Source organism: Phoca vitulina, unplaced genomic scaffold (assembly GCF_004348235.1).
Source record: "Phoca vitulina isolate PV1807 unplaced genomic scaffold, GSC_HSeal_1.0 scaffold1, whole genome shotgun sequence".
Lineage (NCBI taxonomy): Eukaryota > Metazoa > Chordata > Mammalia > Carnivora > Phocidae > Phoca > Phoca vitulina.
Window position 1 is genome coordinate 26,199,138 of NW_022589704.1, and position 13,751 is coordinate 26,212,888.

At 40.6% G+C, this 13,751-nt stretch overlaps 1 protein-coding gene across 1 annotated transcript in view; it reads left to right on the forward strand.

Annotated features, from left to right (window-relative positions):
- Positions 1-2,721: 2,721 nt before the first annotated feature.
- Positions 2,722-13,751, forward strand: part of ACADL (acyl-CoA dehydrogenase long chain) — a 42,670-nt gene continuing 31,640 nt past the window's right edge. Inside the window, exons 1-4 of the mRNA XM_032403044.1 lie at positions 2,722-3,095; positions 8,592-8,747; positions 11,440-11,577; positions 12,869-13,033. Coding sequence (XP_032258935.1) covers positions 3,019-3,095; positions 8,592-8,747; positions 11,440-11,577; positions 12,869-13,033 — 536 coding nt within the window. The 5' untranslated portion in view covers positions 2,722-3,018. The remainder of the gene's footprint in view (positions 3,096-8,591; positions 8,748-11,439; positions 11,578-12,868; positions 13,034-13,751) is intronic.

The following is a 13,751-nucleotide window of genomic DNA, read 5'->3' on the forward strand; positions in this document are numbered from 1 at the left end:
AATAAATAAAATCTAAAAAAAAAATTTTTTTTTAAATAAATAAATAAATAAATAAATAGAATATTATATCAGCGTTAAATTTCAACATTGGGTAACTGTGCTATAGCTATTAAAAGAACTCCTTTGCTCTTAGGAAATATACACTAGAGTGAAGGGGCATGATGTATCCAATTTATCCTCAAATGACTCCAAAAAAAATACATATATGGGGCAAATGGGGCAAATTGTTAACAACTGGAGAATCCAAGTAAAGGCCATATGGGAGTTATTGTACTATATTTGCAAATTTTCTATAAATTTTAAATTATTTCTGAGTAAGAAGCTAAAACAATTTTGATGAAAAATTAGTAAGATGACCCAAAGTGCTCAAAGAAATTTAATTTTGGAAAAAAAAAAAAAAAGGGATGCCTGGGTGGCTCAGTCAGTTGAGCGTCTGCCTTCGGCTCAGGTCATGATCCCCGGGTCCTGGGATCGAGTCCCGCATCGGGCTCCTTGCTTGGTGGAGAGCCTGCTTCTCCCTCTACCTGCTCTGCCTGCCGCTCCCCCTGCTTGTGCTCTCTCCCTCTCTCTGACAAAAAAATAAATAAAATCTTTAAAAAAAAAAAAGAAAGAAAAGAAAATCTAAAAAGACACTTCCTCTAAAAGTAGGAGTCTTGGGGTTTCTTACACTGTTGTATTTCCCAGGGATTTTGGCAATAATTCTAAAAGTAGAGAAACCTTGCCTTTGTCATCTACATGGGCACCCCTGGCCCTGCTCAGAGACTAGAAACATAGCCAGGCATACGATTTGAGGAGTGCCACAAAGGCCTGCTTGCTTCACATAGCTCCCCCATAGTTCAGCCCTGGCACTGCTAATTCCTCTTGGTAGATAAATGAATTTTTATCTTTTTCAAATCTTCTGCATCTGAAATTTCACTCTTAGAGCCAACTATTTGAATTAGAAAAAAAATCTAAGTTTTGTCAAATTGATTATCAAAGGCCATTATTAAAAGTGACCATCACCTGCAAAGGTGAGTATGTAAGTGGAGGAGAATAAAAACAGCTAACACTTACAGAAAGTTGTATGCAGAGGCTTCAGTAACAGTGTCCTAGTCCCAGGCACAGATGTGGTCCGGGTCGGGTGGAGGCCGCAGAGCTTGCCGAGGCAAGGCCGAGGACAAGAGGTGGCTCCTCACTAACTGTGCCTCCTGGTCAAGGACATGAAGATAGAGTTCTTGTACTGCCTGGGTGGCTCAGTCAGTTAAGCGTCTGCCTTCCGCTCAGGTCATGATCCCAGCATCCTGGGATCGAGCCCCGCATCAGGCTCCCTGCTCTTTGGAGAGTCAGCTTCTTGCTCTTCCTCTGCCTCTGCCCCTCTCCCCCTGCTTGTGTTCTCTCTCTCTCTGTCTCAAATAAATAAATAAAATCTTAAAAAAAAAAAAAAGATAAAGTTCTTGGAGTTCTATTCTTCTCCCTGCCTATTAAGCAGTCAGATCATCAACTTTTTTTCTGGGTATGTCTCTCTTTAAAGATTAGGCCCATGCAAAAGGAGACCTGCACTGGCCAGTGGATCAAGATCAAGGCATTCGTCACCATTCGGAACTACAACAGCCAAAGTTGGTTCTGGGTGTGCTCCAAGGAGACAGCCTCTGCCACGTGCGGGGCCATGGTCCTGGCCCACCTCCCCTCCATAGACACAGGGCAGTGAGGTTACCAAGAGATCAAGATCAGCAAGCCCCACACCATCTCTTGAAACGTGACAGGCCACTGTGTCTCTGCGCTGGCATGCCTCATCCCTGCCCCCAGAAGCACAAACATCATCTGGACCCAAGAAGCTGCTGAAGATAACTACTATCAACAACTGCTACACCTAGACAAAAGGTTGCACTGCAACCTTTTGCACCGGGGCAACTTAACCAAGGCCACCTTTTATGCCATCTCTAAGATCTATAGCTATCTCACCAAGACGCCTCTAGAAAGAGACCCTGTTCACCATGTCTCCCTATCAGTTCACTAGACCTTCTAGTAAAGACCCACAGCAGAGTCTCAGTGCAGAGGATCCAGGCTCCAGCTGTTGCCATCAGTGTTTTTATACAAGGAAATTAAGGTGAATTAATTAAGCCTGTAAAAAAAAAAAAAAAATCACCCGTGAGATGTGTTAACTTCACAGAACCCTGGAGCTCATCATCAAACGTTACTGCTGCTGTGGTTATTCTCAGACCACATTGAGGCACAATGAAGTAGTATTTTATTATTATCATTTTGTAGAGGCTCAGCAAGACCATGTAACTCGATCAGCCAATTATCATCTTGAAAAACCAACAGTCTGAAGCTATTAAATACCCTGGCACAGACTCCTAATGGTGGAGGCCCTAAGACCCCCAGGCATCAAGTCTAGAATTTTGGCAAGCCTGCATGGAGACCTGCGCTCCCCCTGTCAACACATGCTTCTGTTCGGAATTAACTTCCCCCCTTTTTTTTTTAACTTCCTGATATTCTGCATTCAGTTAGAGTTCTTGATGTCTAACGCAAAATCTCGTTTTCAGGCCTTGATAACTGCCCTCAACTGTTAGAATGGCCTGAATGTCCTGCCTCACCGCCTTAGAATTCCACGCCGCAAACTACTTAAGAGTTCAAAATCCTTCGGAGATTTCCTATCCCTAAAAGACCAAGTCCATAAATTTCAATAGCTCAGACTATCATTCCGTCGAAATGTAAATTATTAAACAGTATTTGATAACTTGAGGAAAAAGGAAATGGCAAGTCAGGAATTCAAATCAAATACTACTTGGTTGGCAACGACTCGGAGAGGAGTGCTGCAGCCGGGAGACGCCCCACCCGCCTGCCCCGGAGGAGGCGGGCTGGGGGAGGTCGAAGCAGTCTTCGGGCTTCCGGCTCAGCAGAGGCTCGCGGGGCGGTTTTCGCGGGGGACGACCCAGTAGGACCGTCCGGCGGAGAATCGGCCCGCCGGCGCCCGGCCCTGCAGTCTCCGAGGAGTCGCGTCCGTCGCCCCTGCCGCCCTGAGCCGCGGTCCCAGCCATGGCTGCACGCCTGTTCCGCGGCTCCCTGCGCTGGTGGGGCTACCGGTGCGTCCTGCCCTCGAGGCCCGCCGCGAGGTGAGTGCCCGGCCGGCTCCAGCTGAACTGCCCCGGGCGGGCTGCGGGGCCGTGGCGGGCGCGTGCGCGGGGGAGGGACCCCGGGGACCCGGAACGTAGCGTCGCACGGGGGGCGGCAACCTGGGCGGGGCGGGGCGGTGGGCGCCGGAGACTCCGAGGGTAGGGCCTGACCCTCGTCCTGCGGCGCCGGGTACGGGATGGGACCCCCGTCGACGAGGGCGGATGCGGGCCTCGGTTGTGTCCCCCGGAGTCGCGGGAAAGCCCAAAGCGGGGTTCGCCAAAGGCTCACTCTCTGGCCCCAGTCCGGCTCGTGAGATTCTGGCCGCGGGGTTGCCGGGGAGGGGCGTCCAGCCTGGGTGCTCTTACGGGGACTCGGGCTCCTACCTTTGGACCTAGAACCGTGGCGAAAGGCAGCGGAGTAGAGCCCCAGGCGCTCTCAGGGTCGTGAACCTGGAGGTGGGTCCCGCCTCGCAGGTCCGGAGAAAGTGTCAGGCGTCTGCGAGCAAGCCTACTTGCAAGAGTGCCCCTGAGAAGGCAGCCCGGGACAGCGAAGACCTGACCTCCGCCCCATCAGACAAGGACATTGAAATTTATTGAACAAATCCTTCATTTATTTGTTTGTTTGGCATTTTCGGCACAAGCTTTATAAAGAACAGAAGAACACTTTTTTCACAGTGTACTCAGTCCGACAGAGCCCAAGCTGTCGGGCTGTTGCTCTTAACAATCAGTGGAGGCTTCAGACTTTGCCACTTAGCACATTCTCCAGGGCTCTGGTTACCTGATCAGCACTGAAGCTGTTCAAAGAGACATTCTTCTCTTGGCCAAATGCGTAGCGGGCCCAGAGTTTGGGCTGCACATCGGAACACTCGCGGATTAGGATGAGCAGGCCAGGGTTCGCCTTCTTCAGCTCCACATAGTGATTCTCGATGAGTTCCCTGACGCCCTGGCCTGGCTGCCCGGCGAGCGCTGGCTCAAGTGGACGCGAATCTCACGGAGGCCAGGTTTGGCCCCATCCCGAGACTGGCTGCGGCCCGCGGCTATCTCCGGGGGTGCCCAGCTCCCCGCCCTAGGACTTCCTGCCAAGTTCTCCCGGAACAAATCCTTTAATTAATTAAATTCGGAAGAGTTAATAGTTTCTAAGTGGCTCTGTGGTGATGCAGGTAGTGTTTATGAGATCAAAAGCTTTAGATAATGACACAAAATCCATTCATCGGATAAACTGGAAGCATCCAGGATTCACCATTTAAAGAGTATGGCATGAATGATAAATTAGCTCGTTACAACATTAGTGGAACTCTCCGATGCTATGGGGGCGGAAAAATACCTGAGGACAGTTGGGAAGACTTCACTGAGGGGGCGACTTGACTTTAGGATGCACATACTTTTCTGAGCTCTTCCCCAGAACTTCATAAGACTGTGGTCCTCAATTTCTTTTGTTATCGGGACTCTTAATTCTCTTAAAGTTAGAGGACACCCAAAGACCTTTTGTGTGTGTGTGTGTGTGTGTGTGAGGGTTGTATCTATCCATATGGATATCAATAGATAACTACAAAACGAATTTTATAAATATTTAGTTAAATAAAAGTAACAATAGAGATTATGGTAAGTGAAGTAAGTAAGACAGACGGATGCTGTATGATCTCATTTATATGTGGAATCTTAAAACAACAAATGAAAAAAGAACTCATAGATACAGACAAAAGATTGTGGTTGGTGCGGAGGGTGTGGAAATGGGAGAAGAGGGGGTGCAAGCTTCCAGCTCTAAAGTAAGTCATGGGAGTTTAATGTACAGCATGATATTTCAAATGTGCTAAAAGAGTAAATCTTAAACATTGTCATTACAAGGAAAAAAATTATAAGTATGTGGTGATGGATATTAACTAGACTTATTGTGTTGATTATTTCACAATATATACAAATATTGAATCATATACATCTGAAACTATATGTTATATGCCAATTATATCTCAATAATAAGTAAAAGTAACAATAATAAACCCATTACATGTTATCATAAATATCATTTTTATGAAAAATAGCTTTTTCAAAAAAAAGAAGAGAGACATCGTTTACATTGTCTGGCTTAGTAGAAGACATCCCAATTCTTATATCTGTTTCTGCATTACGTCTATTGGGATAAATTATTTTGGTTGAATTATAGGAAGAAAATCTCATAGAGAATTTGGAAAAAGGAGAACCTGAGGGACCCTCTGAATAGGTCAGGGACTACAGTTTTATTATAGCAGGCTTCTTAATGTACAAATGAATCATTCAGGGAATTTGTTAAAATACAGATCATCTGATTCACTAGATCTAGGGTGAGGTCTGAGATTGTGTATTTATAACCAGTTCCCAAGTATTGCTGAAGGTGCTGGTGGAGACTTGTCTCCCTTTTATAATGTAAATGATTTAAAAAAAAAAAAATAGAGCCTGGCCTGTTAAATTAGGAGTTTATTTTTGTTCAGTACAGATTTCCTGGTCTTTATAAGGGAAAAAAAAAAGGGCCAATTTATTCAGTAAAGTTTTCTTGGTCTTCAAGAAATGGATGTTCCAACATACTGGCTGTCAACTGTTTGGATTTTCTTCCGCATATTCTCTCTTGAACACTTTTAACTGACCTGAAAATCTTTATTCTTTCTGGCACTTCTTTCACTTTCTATTTTCTTGGTGTATTTTACTTAGAAATATTCTGAAGTTTTCCTTAAAGTAATATAGGATATAAAATTTTAAGATAGAGGCAGACTGGAATATAAATTTGCTAATTATGTTGACAAATGATTCAGTGTTTCAGAGCACCGGTTTCCTGGCCTCAGCACATTTTTTTCCTGAGGAAAAATTCCAAGTATGGAAAAGCTATATGGACAAATGTGTGCATTATAGTTTTATTTCTACTAGCAGGAAATTGGAACCAATCATTTTGTTACAGGATTTTTCCTTTAGTGCTTGCTGTTCTTGATCACACCGCTTGGAAGAATGAAGAGGTAGAGCAGACCTGCAGAGTGGTGGGCAGCAAAGCAAAGTTTACTGAGCAATAGTAAAGTTCATTGAGTGATCATACAGAGGTCCCGAAGAGGGAGGGGACTTGAAGGAGGGGACCCAAGAGGGTTGCCACAGCTGGAGTTTCTAAGTCTAGGGTTTTTTATGGGCTTGTTGGAGGGCTGTTTTAATCTGATTAAGCCTCCCTGCACCTGTCATTCAGTCAGGTTTTTATCACATGAGAAAGGGTGGAGGCCTCCTTCCAGGGTGGTGTAAAATCCTCTTAAGGGTGGTTTCCTCTTAGGGCGGAGGCCCCTTGTCCCTGCCTGCCTGTCTTCCAACTATCCTTCATCAGTTTCAGTTATGGGATAAAGTAAGTTTTGGCCTGTTTGGTATAACAGTATAGTGGTATGTAAGACCCCTGCACCCCTCTGACTTCATCTACTACTGTTTTCACTCAATCCACATCTGGCCTCCTTGCTCTTTATAGAACATACCAAATACCATCCTGCCTGACACCTTTTGCTCTAATTGTTTTCTTGTCCTAAAATTCTTCTGTTCCAGAAATCTGCTTGGCTGTCACCTTGAGGTGTTTGCTCAAATCTCATTCTTCTGACTTAACCTATCCTGACTGCACTATTTCCATACTGCAGCCATGGTCCCTGCCTCATCCCACACACACATTCTGATCCTTGCTCCACTTTTCTTTTCCATAGAACTTACCATCTCCTCCTTTATTCTATAATTTGCCTCTTTACTGTATTATTTATCATTATTCAGTCTCCCCTTCTAGAAATGTGAACCTGAAAACAGGGATCTTTATTTTGCTCACTCTTGTAGCCCAAGCTACCTGAACAGTGCCCGGTACATAATGGGTACTCAGAAAGTATGTGTTGACCAAATGAATGAATGAGCCATTAAAAATAATGATTTAGATGACTGAGTAGTAACCATGAAGGCTAAGGCAGACTTAAGTATAAAAATTGTAGTATTACATGTTCATAACCAAAGATTACCATTTAAAAGTCATCTCACATTATATTAATAAACTCCACTAAAAGTTGCATATAAAAGATAAACCTAAAGCAAAATGACAGAAAATGCATATTAAGTGTATTACTTAGCTTATGCTGTCATAACAAAATACCGTAGACTGGATGGCTTAAACGACAAATTTATTTCTCATAATTCTAAAGGCTACATAAGCACTTTGAAGATCAAAGTGCTGGCCAATTCAGTTCCTGAGCTCTATTTGCTTGTAGATGGCTACCTTCTCCCTATGTCCTCACATGACCTTTCCTTGTTGTGTGTACACAAGGAGAGAGCTAATTCTCTCTTCCTCTTATAAGGCCACAAATGCTCTTAGATTAGGACCCCACCCTTATGACCTCATTTAACTAATTACCTCCTCAAAGCCCTATTTCCAAATACAATCACAGTGGGAGTTAGAGCTTCAACATGTATTTGGGAGTGACGCAGTTCAGTTCATAGCATTAAATAAAAATACATAAGCTAAAACAAAATAATTCATTACAGGGGGGGAAAAAAGGTTGAGACAACTTAATTGCCAATAAACAAAACTGTCTTTTAAACAAAAACACTAAGAAGAAAGGGAGGAGGGGGAAAGGAAAGAAAAAGAAAGAAAGAAAAAAAAGCAGGGTCCATCTAAAGAAGAGAGAAACCCCAAACAGAATTTCATGCAAAACAACCTTTGCCAAAATTTGGGTATATGATAAAAAGTTTTTTAGATATGAGGTTGAAAATATACAAAGTGATACACAGATTCTCATACTCTTCTCAGGAGTGCCCCAAGAGGGAAATAAACCTGAAGACGACTGAACTAAAGGAACTACAGAGCAGTCTTATTTTAAGGTTAATATGGGGGGACAAGGAGAAGGAAGGGTCAGTTTCTGAAGATCTTGATTAATTCTGTGCTAATTCTTACAGAGATTCATGGACATTTTTTTTATTTACACCCAGGTTTCCTCTAATATGGCAATAACATCCCCATAGTTTATATCTTATACACCTGCCATTTCAAATTGTATGATTCTGAATGAAATATTAATTTGGATTCTGGGAAAATGTTAATATTATCTTAAACATCATAGTGACATGAAAACTTACCAATATTATTCTGTGATGGTATTTGAATTTTACATAATTTAATTCACATCATGTGACAACACTGTTTTACCTCAGCTCAGACCTGTGGTTAGTCATAGCCATGATGTCCTCATTTGGGGTTTGGAAGTGAAGAGTGAGTTGAATAAAGACAAACTACTTGATCTCATCTAGATGAGGTAGATCCTATCAAAAGTGGTGATGCTCAAATTTGAACAGGTCTGTCAAATTTCAGAGTCTTTCTACTTACCTCTGTAGTTTGTCTATGGGGGGAAAAATCAGTGTTTTTCCATGTCGTTAAATAGAACTAACCTTCCATGTTGTTTAGTGGCACTAATTTGGATATGAAGAGTAACCATTCACTTAATTTTCTTAATGTATATGTATATTTTTAAGATGTTCTCATTCCGGAGGGGAAGAACGTCTAGAAAGTCCTTCTGCTAAAAAATTAACAGATATAGGAATTAGAAGAATCTTTTCTTCAGAACATGACATTTTCCGGGAAAGTGTAAGGAAGTTTTTTCAAGAAGAAGTGATTCCTTACCACACAGAGTAAGTGGCACATTTTCCTTTAAAGTAATATGCATAAAGGGAACCATAAGAACCACTTCCTAGAATGCTGCATGTTGTTCTACAGAAAATATACTGTGTTAATTGCTCTATTAACATTTTGCTCTCTTAACTATAATACTATCATACTTAACTATATAACTATAAACTTAAGGATTCTTAAGAACCCTGAGATTCTTCGGGCACCTGGGTGGCTCAGTTGTTAGGCATTTGCCTTCTCCTCGGGTCGTGATCTCAGGGTCCTGGGATCGAGCCCTGCACTGGGTTCCCTACTCGGCGGGAAGCCTGCTTCTCCCTCTCCCACTCCCCCTGCTTGTATTTCCTCTCTCGCTCTCTCTCTCTCTCTCTGTTAAATAAGTAAATAAAATCTTAAAAAAAAAAAAAAGAACCCTGAGATTCTTAAGTTAGTTAGCTATTTAAATAAATTTTAAAATATAGAATTAAAAATAAGAAAATTTTGAAAATTTGCAACTCATTCTAAGAGTAGTAATTTGAATACTCTGGTTAAGTGGCAATTAAGTAAATAGTTACATATTTTTTTTCTGCTTCATGGAAGAATTAAAAAACATAAAAGCTGAACAGGCCAGCACAATGCAAATCTTGGTTGGCAATGGGCCACCTTAAAGTACTGTTACTACTGGATCAGATGTTTATTGATTAACTGATTAATTACTGATTACCTGCTTTGTTGACCAAAAACCTGTCATTTCTATGAAAATAGGATTTTGCTTTATTTCTAAAATTCACTCACTGTCAATTCTTTACTACAATGAAAATATTTTTAAAACATTGTTGGGGGGCACCTAGGTGGCTCAGTTGGTTGAGCAGACCACTCTTGATTTCTGCTCCGGTCTTGATCTCAGGATCAAGCCCCGCCCCCCAGCGGGCCCTGCGCTGAGCCTGGAGCCTGCTTAAGATTCTCTCTCTCTCTCTCTCTCACCCACCCCCCAACCCCCCCCCCCCCCCCCCCCCCCCCCCCGTTTTGTGCCCTCTCTCTCTCTAAAAAAAAAAAAAAAAAAAAATTAAATACCTTCCATTGAGATTTTATTAATGCTTTCTCAGTAAAAATGACCAAAATTAGCTAAACTTGATGTCATGACTAGTCTTTGGTGAAAAGCAACTTTCTTTCTTTTTTTTTTTTTTTTAAAGATTTTATTTATTTATTTGAGAGAGAATGAGAGAGAGCACATGAGAGGGGGGAGGGTCAGAGGGAGAAGCAGACTCCCTGCTGAGGAGGGAGCCCGATGCGGGACTTGATCCCGGGACTCCAGGATCATGACCTGAGCCGAAGGCAGTCGCTTAACCAACTGAGCCACCCAGCCGCCCGAAAAGCAACTTTCTTAAACAAAAGAAGGGCACCTGGGTAGGTCAGTCAGTTAAGCGTCAGACTCTTGATTTCTGCTCAGGTCATGATCTCAGGTTCCTTGGATCGAGCCCCATGTTGGGCTGCACACTGAGCATGGAGCCCGCTTAAGATTCTCTCTCTTGGGGTGCCTGGGTGGCTCAGTTGGTTAAGCAACTGCCTTTGGCTCAGGTCATGATACCAGGGTCCTGAGATTGAGCCCTGCATCAGGCTCCCTGCTCAGTAGGGAGCCTGCTTCTCCCTCTCCCGCTCCCTGCTTGTGCTCTCCCTCTCTGTCCAATAAAGAAATAAAATCTTAAAGAAAAAAAAAAAGATTCTCCCTCTCCCTCTGCCCGTCCCCCCACTCACGTGTGCACACTCTCTTTCTCTCTAAATAAATAAATAATAAATAAAAATCTTTAAGAAAGAAAGTAGGAAAAAGTTTTGCTCTTGGAGAATCTTTTTTGTTTATTGCTTTGCTGATTTGAAACTTTGTTCCACAAAAATTGTTGTGAAGATTTGAAGTAAAAATGATGGAAGTTGACAAATTTTAGGTTAATGATAAAAATATTTCCAAAGGTACTTTAGGCAATAATTACATCAAAACATACATGATAATCAAACCCTTAAAATTTCTTGAGGTATCTGTGTTTACCTTTAATCAATATCTTCAAAAATATACCTCATACTTAATATATCTAACTACCACTTAAAAAAAAATAAAACAAAAAGTTCTCAGATTCTTTATTTCCGACTTGCCATCCCTTTCCTCATTATGCCATTCTCATTTTTAAAGAAGAAAAGCAGAGGTTGCACAATCTTATGCAAATATCTAATCTTTTCAGAAGTTCATTTGACAGCTCAGCTGCAAGATGCTTTTGTTCTTTTATTGTTCCTACTTAAGATTGCCTGCTCTTGTCACCTTTAATATATGCTTGTCCCAGTAAGTTCAGCACTTTAAGGAAATATACAGAGGGCAATTGCCTTTACAGGACAGTTGGACAAATTCCCATGACTATATGGCACAACTAAGATTCCATCCTAAGAGTACCAGCCGAGAGAAACTGTACCCATGAATATCAATGGATGTAATCTGCAGGTCCAATGAATAGTCAAGGGAGAAGAGAAGTGGCAAATAGGAAGAAGTAAGGAAGAGAACAAGAAGGAGGAGAAACAATAAAACATGCAAATAGAAAGTTATGGCCAACGTCAATGACAATTACCTCAAATTAAGGGAACATTCCTACACAATATCACTCATAAGTTCAAATTATGACCATTTAAATAATATGAAAAAAGTGTTTCTGATTTTAAAATGTTTGCTGTTTGCAGATGGGAGAAAGCTGGAGAAGTGAGTAGGGAGCTTTGGGAAAAAGCTGGAAAACAAGGACTGCTCGGTGTCAATATTGCTGAGCTTCATGGTGGTATTGGTGGGGACTTTTATTCGGCAGCTGTCGTTTGGGAGGAACAGTAAGTATGCAGACATTTGAAGTGGAATCTTGTTTGTTAAGCACACTGCTCACTTTTCTGAGAAGATGATAAATTATGCTTTCTAATCTTATAATATTGAAAACAGTATAAACTGTGAATGAATAAACCCCTTATAAACTCTTGTGCATTTTTTTTAATGTGGGAAGATAGGAAAATGTCCTTTTAAACTGTTAGAATAGGTGCTATTGAAAATTGAGGAGATCCCTTCATTTTTAATTGCTTCATGTTTACTTTTCTCCTTTTTAAAAAACTATTTTAAAAAAATGGAAAAATATTTCCAACAAGTATACTTAAAGTTTAATGTATAAGAAGAAATAAAGATTTCAATTGATGAATGGGCACAGGATTTGAACCAACAGTTCATCAAAACAAAATTCAAATAGGTTTTTAGATGAAAAAAGTTCATCCTTATTACCAATCAAATGCAAATTAAATTAGTATCATTTTGAGTATTTGCAAAAGTTGGTGAAAATTCAAAATCATAATATGCATTGCTGACAAGGTTGCAGTGAAAATGAGATACTCATACTATTAGTGGCATTATCAATTAGGACAATCAATACTTTGCGGATTAAAAGTGTAGATACATATAAAAAAATTGAAAATATTTCTGCTTTTTGATCTAGGATGCTACTTTGGGGAATTTATCTTAAGGAAATAATTTTATAGAAAAAAGAGGAAGTGTGTACCAAAATCATTGTCATGTTAGATCATAGTCCTCCAAATATGGAAGCAATCTAAATGTCTGGTAGTGGGAGAATGAGTAAGTAAATTATATTACATAAACAATTTTGAGTATTTTACAGCTGTTTCATATTATTGTTGTGACAACTGTGTTAAAAAAAAGGACTTTTTCATGTCGCATAATTAAAAAAAAAAAGTTAAGTACAAATTCACAGCATGACTGCAACTATATTAGAATATATCCTTATGGCAAAGGTAATTTGCCAAAATGAAAATAGTTGCTATATTACGGTAATACAATTGTAGGTGATTAATACTTTTACATGTTTTATCTTTTAATTCATTAGGTAAGTATTCATGGAGCTCTGTTAGAGTACTGTTAATTGTGCTAGAGCCAGAAATTGCAAGATTAATAAAAACAAAGAGAAAATCTTCAGGAACTTCCTAGGTTTGTGCAGAGACAGGCTATTACCACACAATGTGATAAGACTTAATAATTTGTTGTTGTTTAATTGAAAGTCAAAGAAACTGAAAGCAGAACAAAATAATTTTGTGCTTTAAATTTTCTTCTTTTTTTCTCTTTAAGAGCATATTCGAATTGTACAGGCCCAGGTTTTAGTCTTCATTCAGATATTGTCATGCCCTATATTGTAAACTATGGCTCAGAAGAACAGATTAAGCACTTCATCCCCCAGATGACCAGTGGGAAATATATTGGTGCCATAGCAATGACAGAGCCTGGGGCTGGAAGGTAAATCAGCATTCATTTGGTTTTAAATTTTTGGAAGCAGTGCCCAACAGCAAATATTTTCTTAGTACCCACTTCATACAACCCTTTGAACAATATGCAAGGAGGAGTACGAAGATGAACACAAGCATAATTTACAGCCGAAGTGACTTCAAACTCCAGTAGGAAAATAAGGCTTATCATATATGAATAATAATAAAACATTATAATATATGCTGTTTTGAGATATTAATATGAGGTGATGCAAATAAAATGGTAGGATATGACTTGAATCTGGAGCATGATGACTTTTGGATGTGATGGGACATTCACATGGAAATGTCCAGCAGGCTATTAGAAATAGGGATTTGGAACTCTGGAGGCAGACTGGGGTGCAAAGAATTGGAGCAATGGGAATGAATAAGATCATTTATTCAGTCATTCAAAGGTTACTTACTAAGTGCCTTTGATGTGCCAGTTACATAGTGGCAAACAAAACAGATGTGTTTGTTGTGCTTACCGAGGAGAATGACAAGAAACACATAGATAGATCCCTAATTATAAATTCTGATGAGTACTATGAAGGGAACATGGTGCTATGCTAGAGACTGATGGAGCATGTGTGTTTGTTGGGAAAGGAAAAAATGAATTTAGATATGAGTGCCAGAGAAGGCCTATAGAAAGTGGTTACATATAAACTGAGATGTATCATCTCTGTAATATAACTTGAAGTCTGGAATTG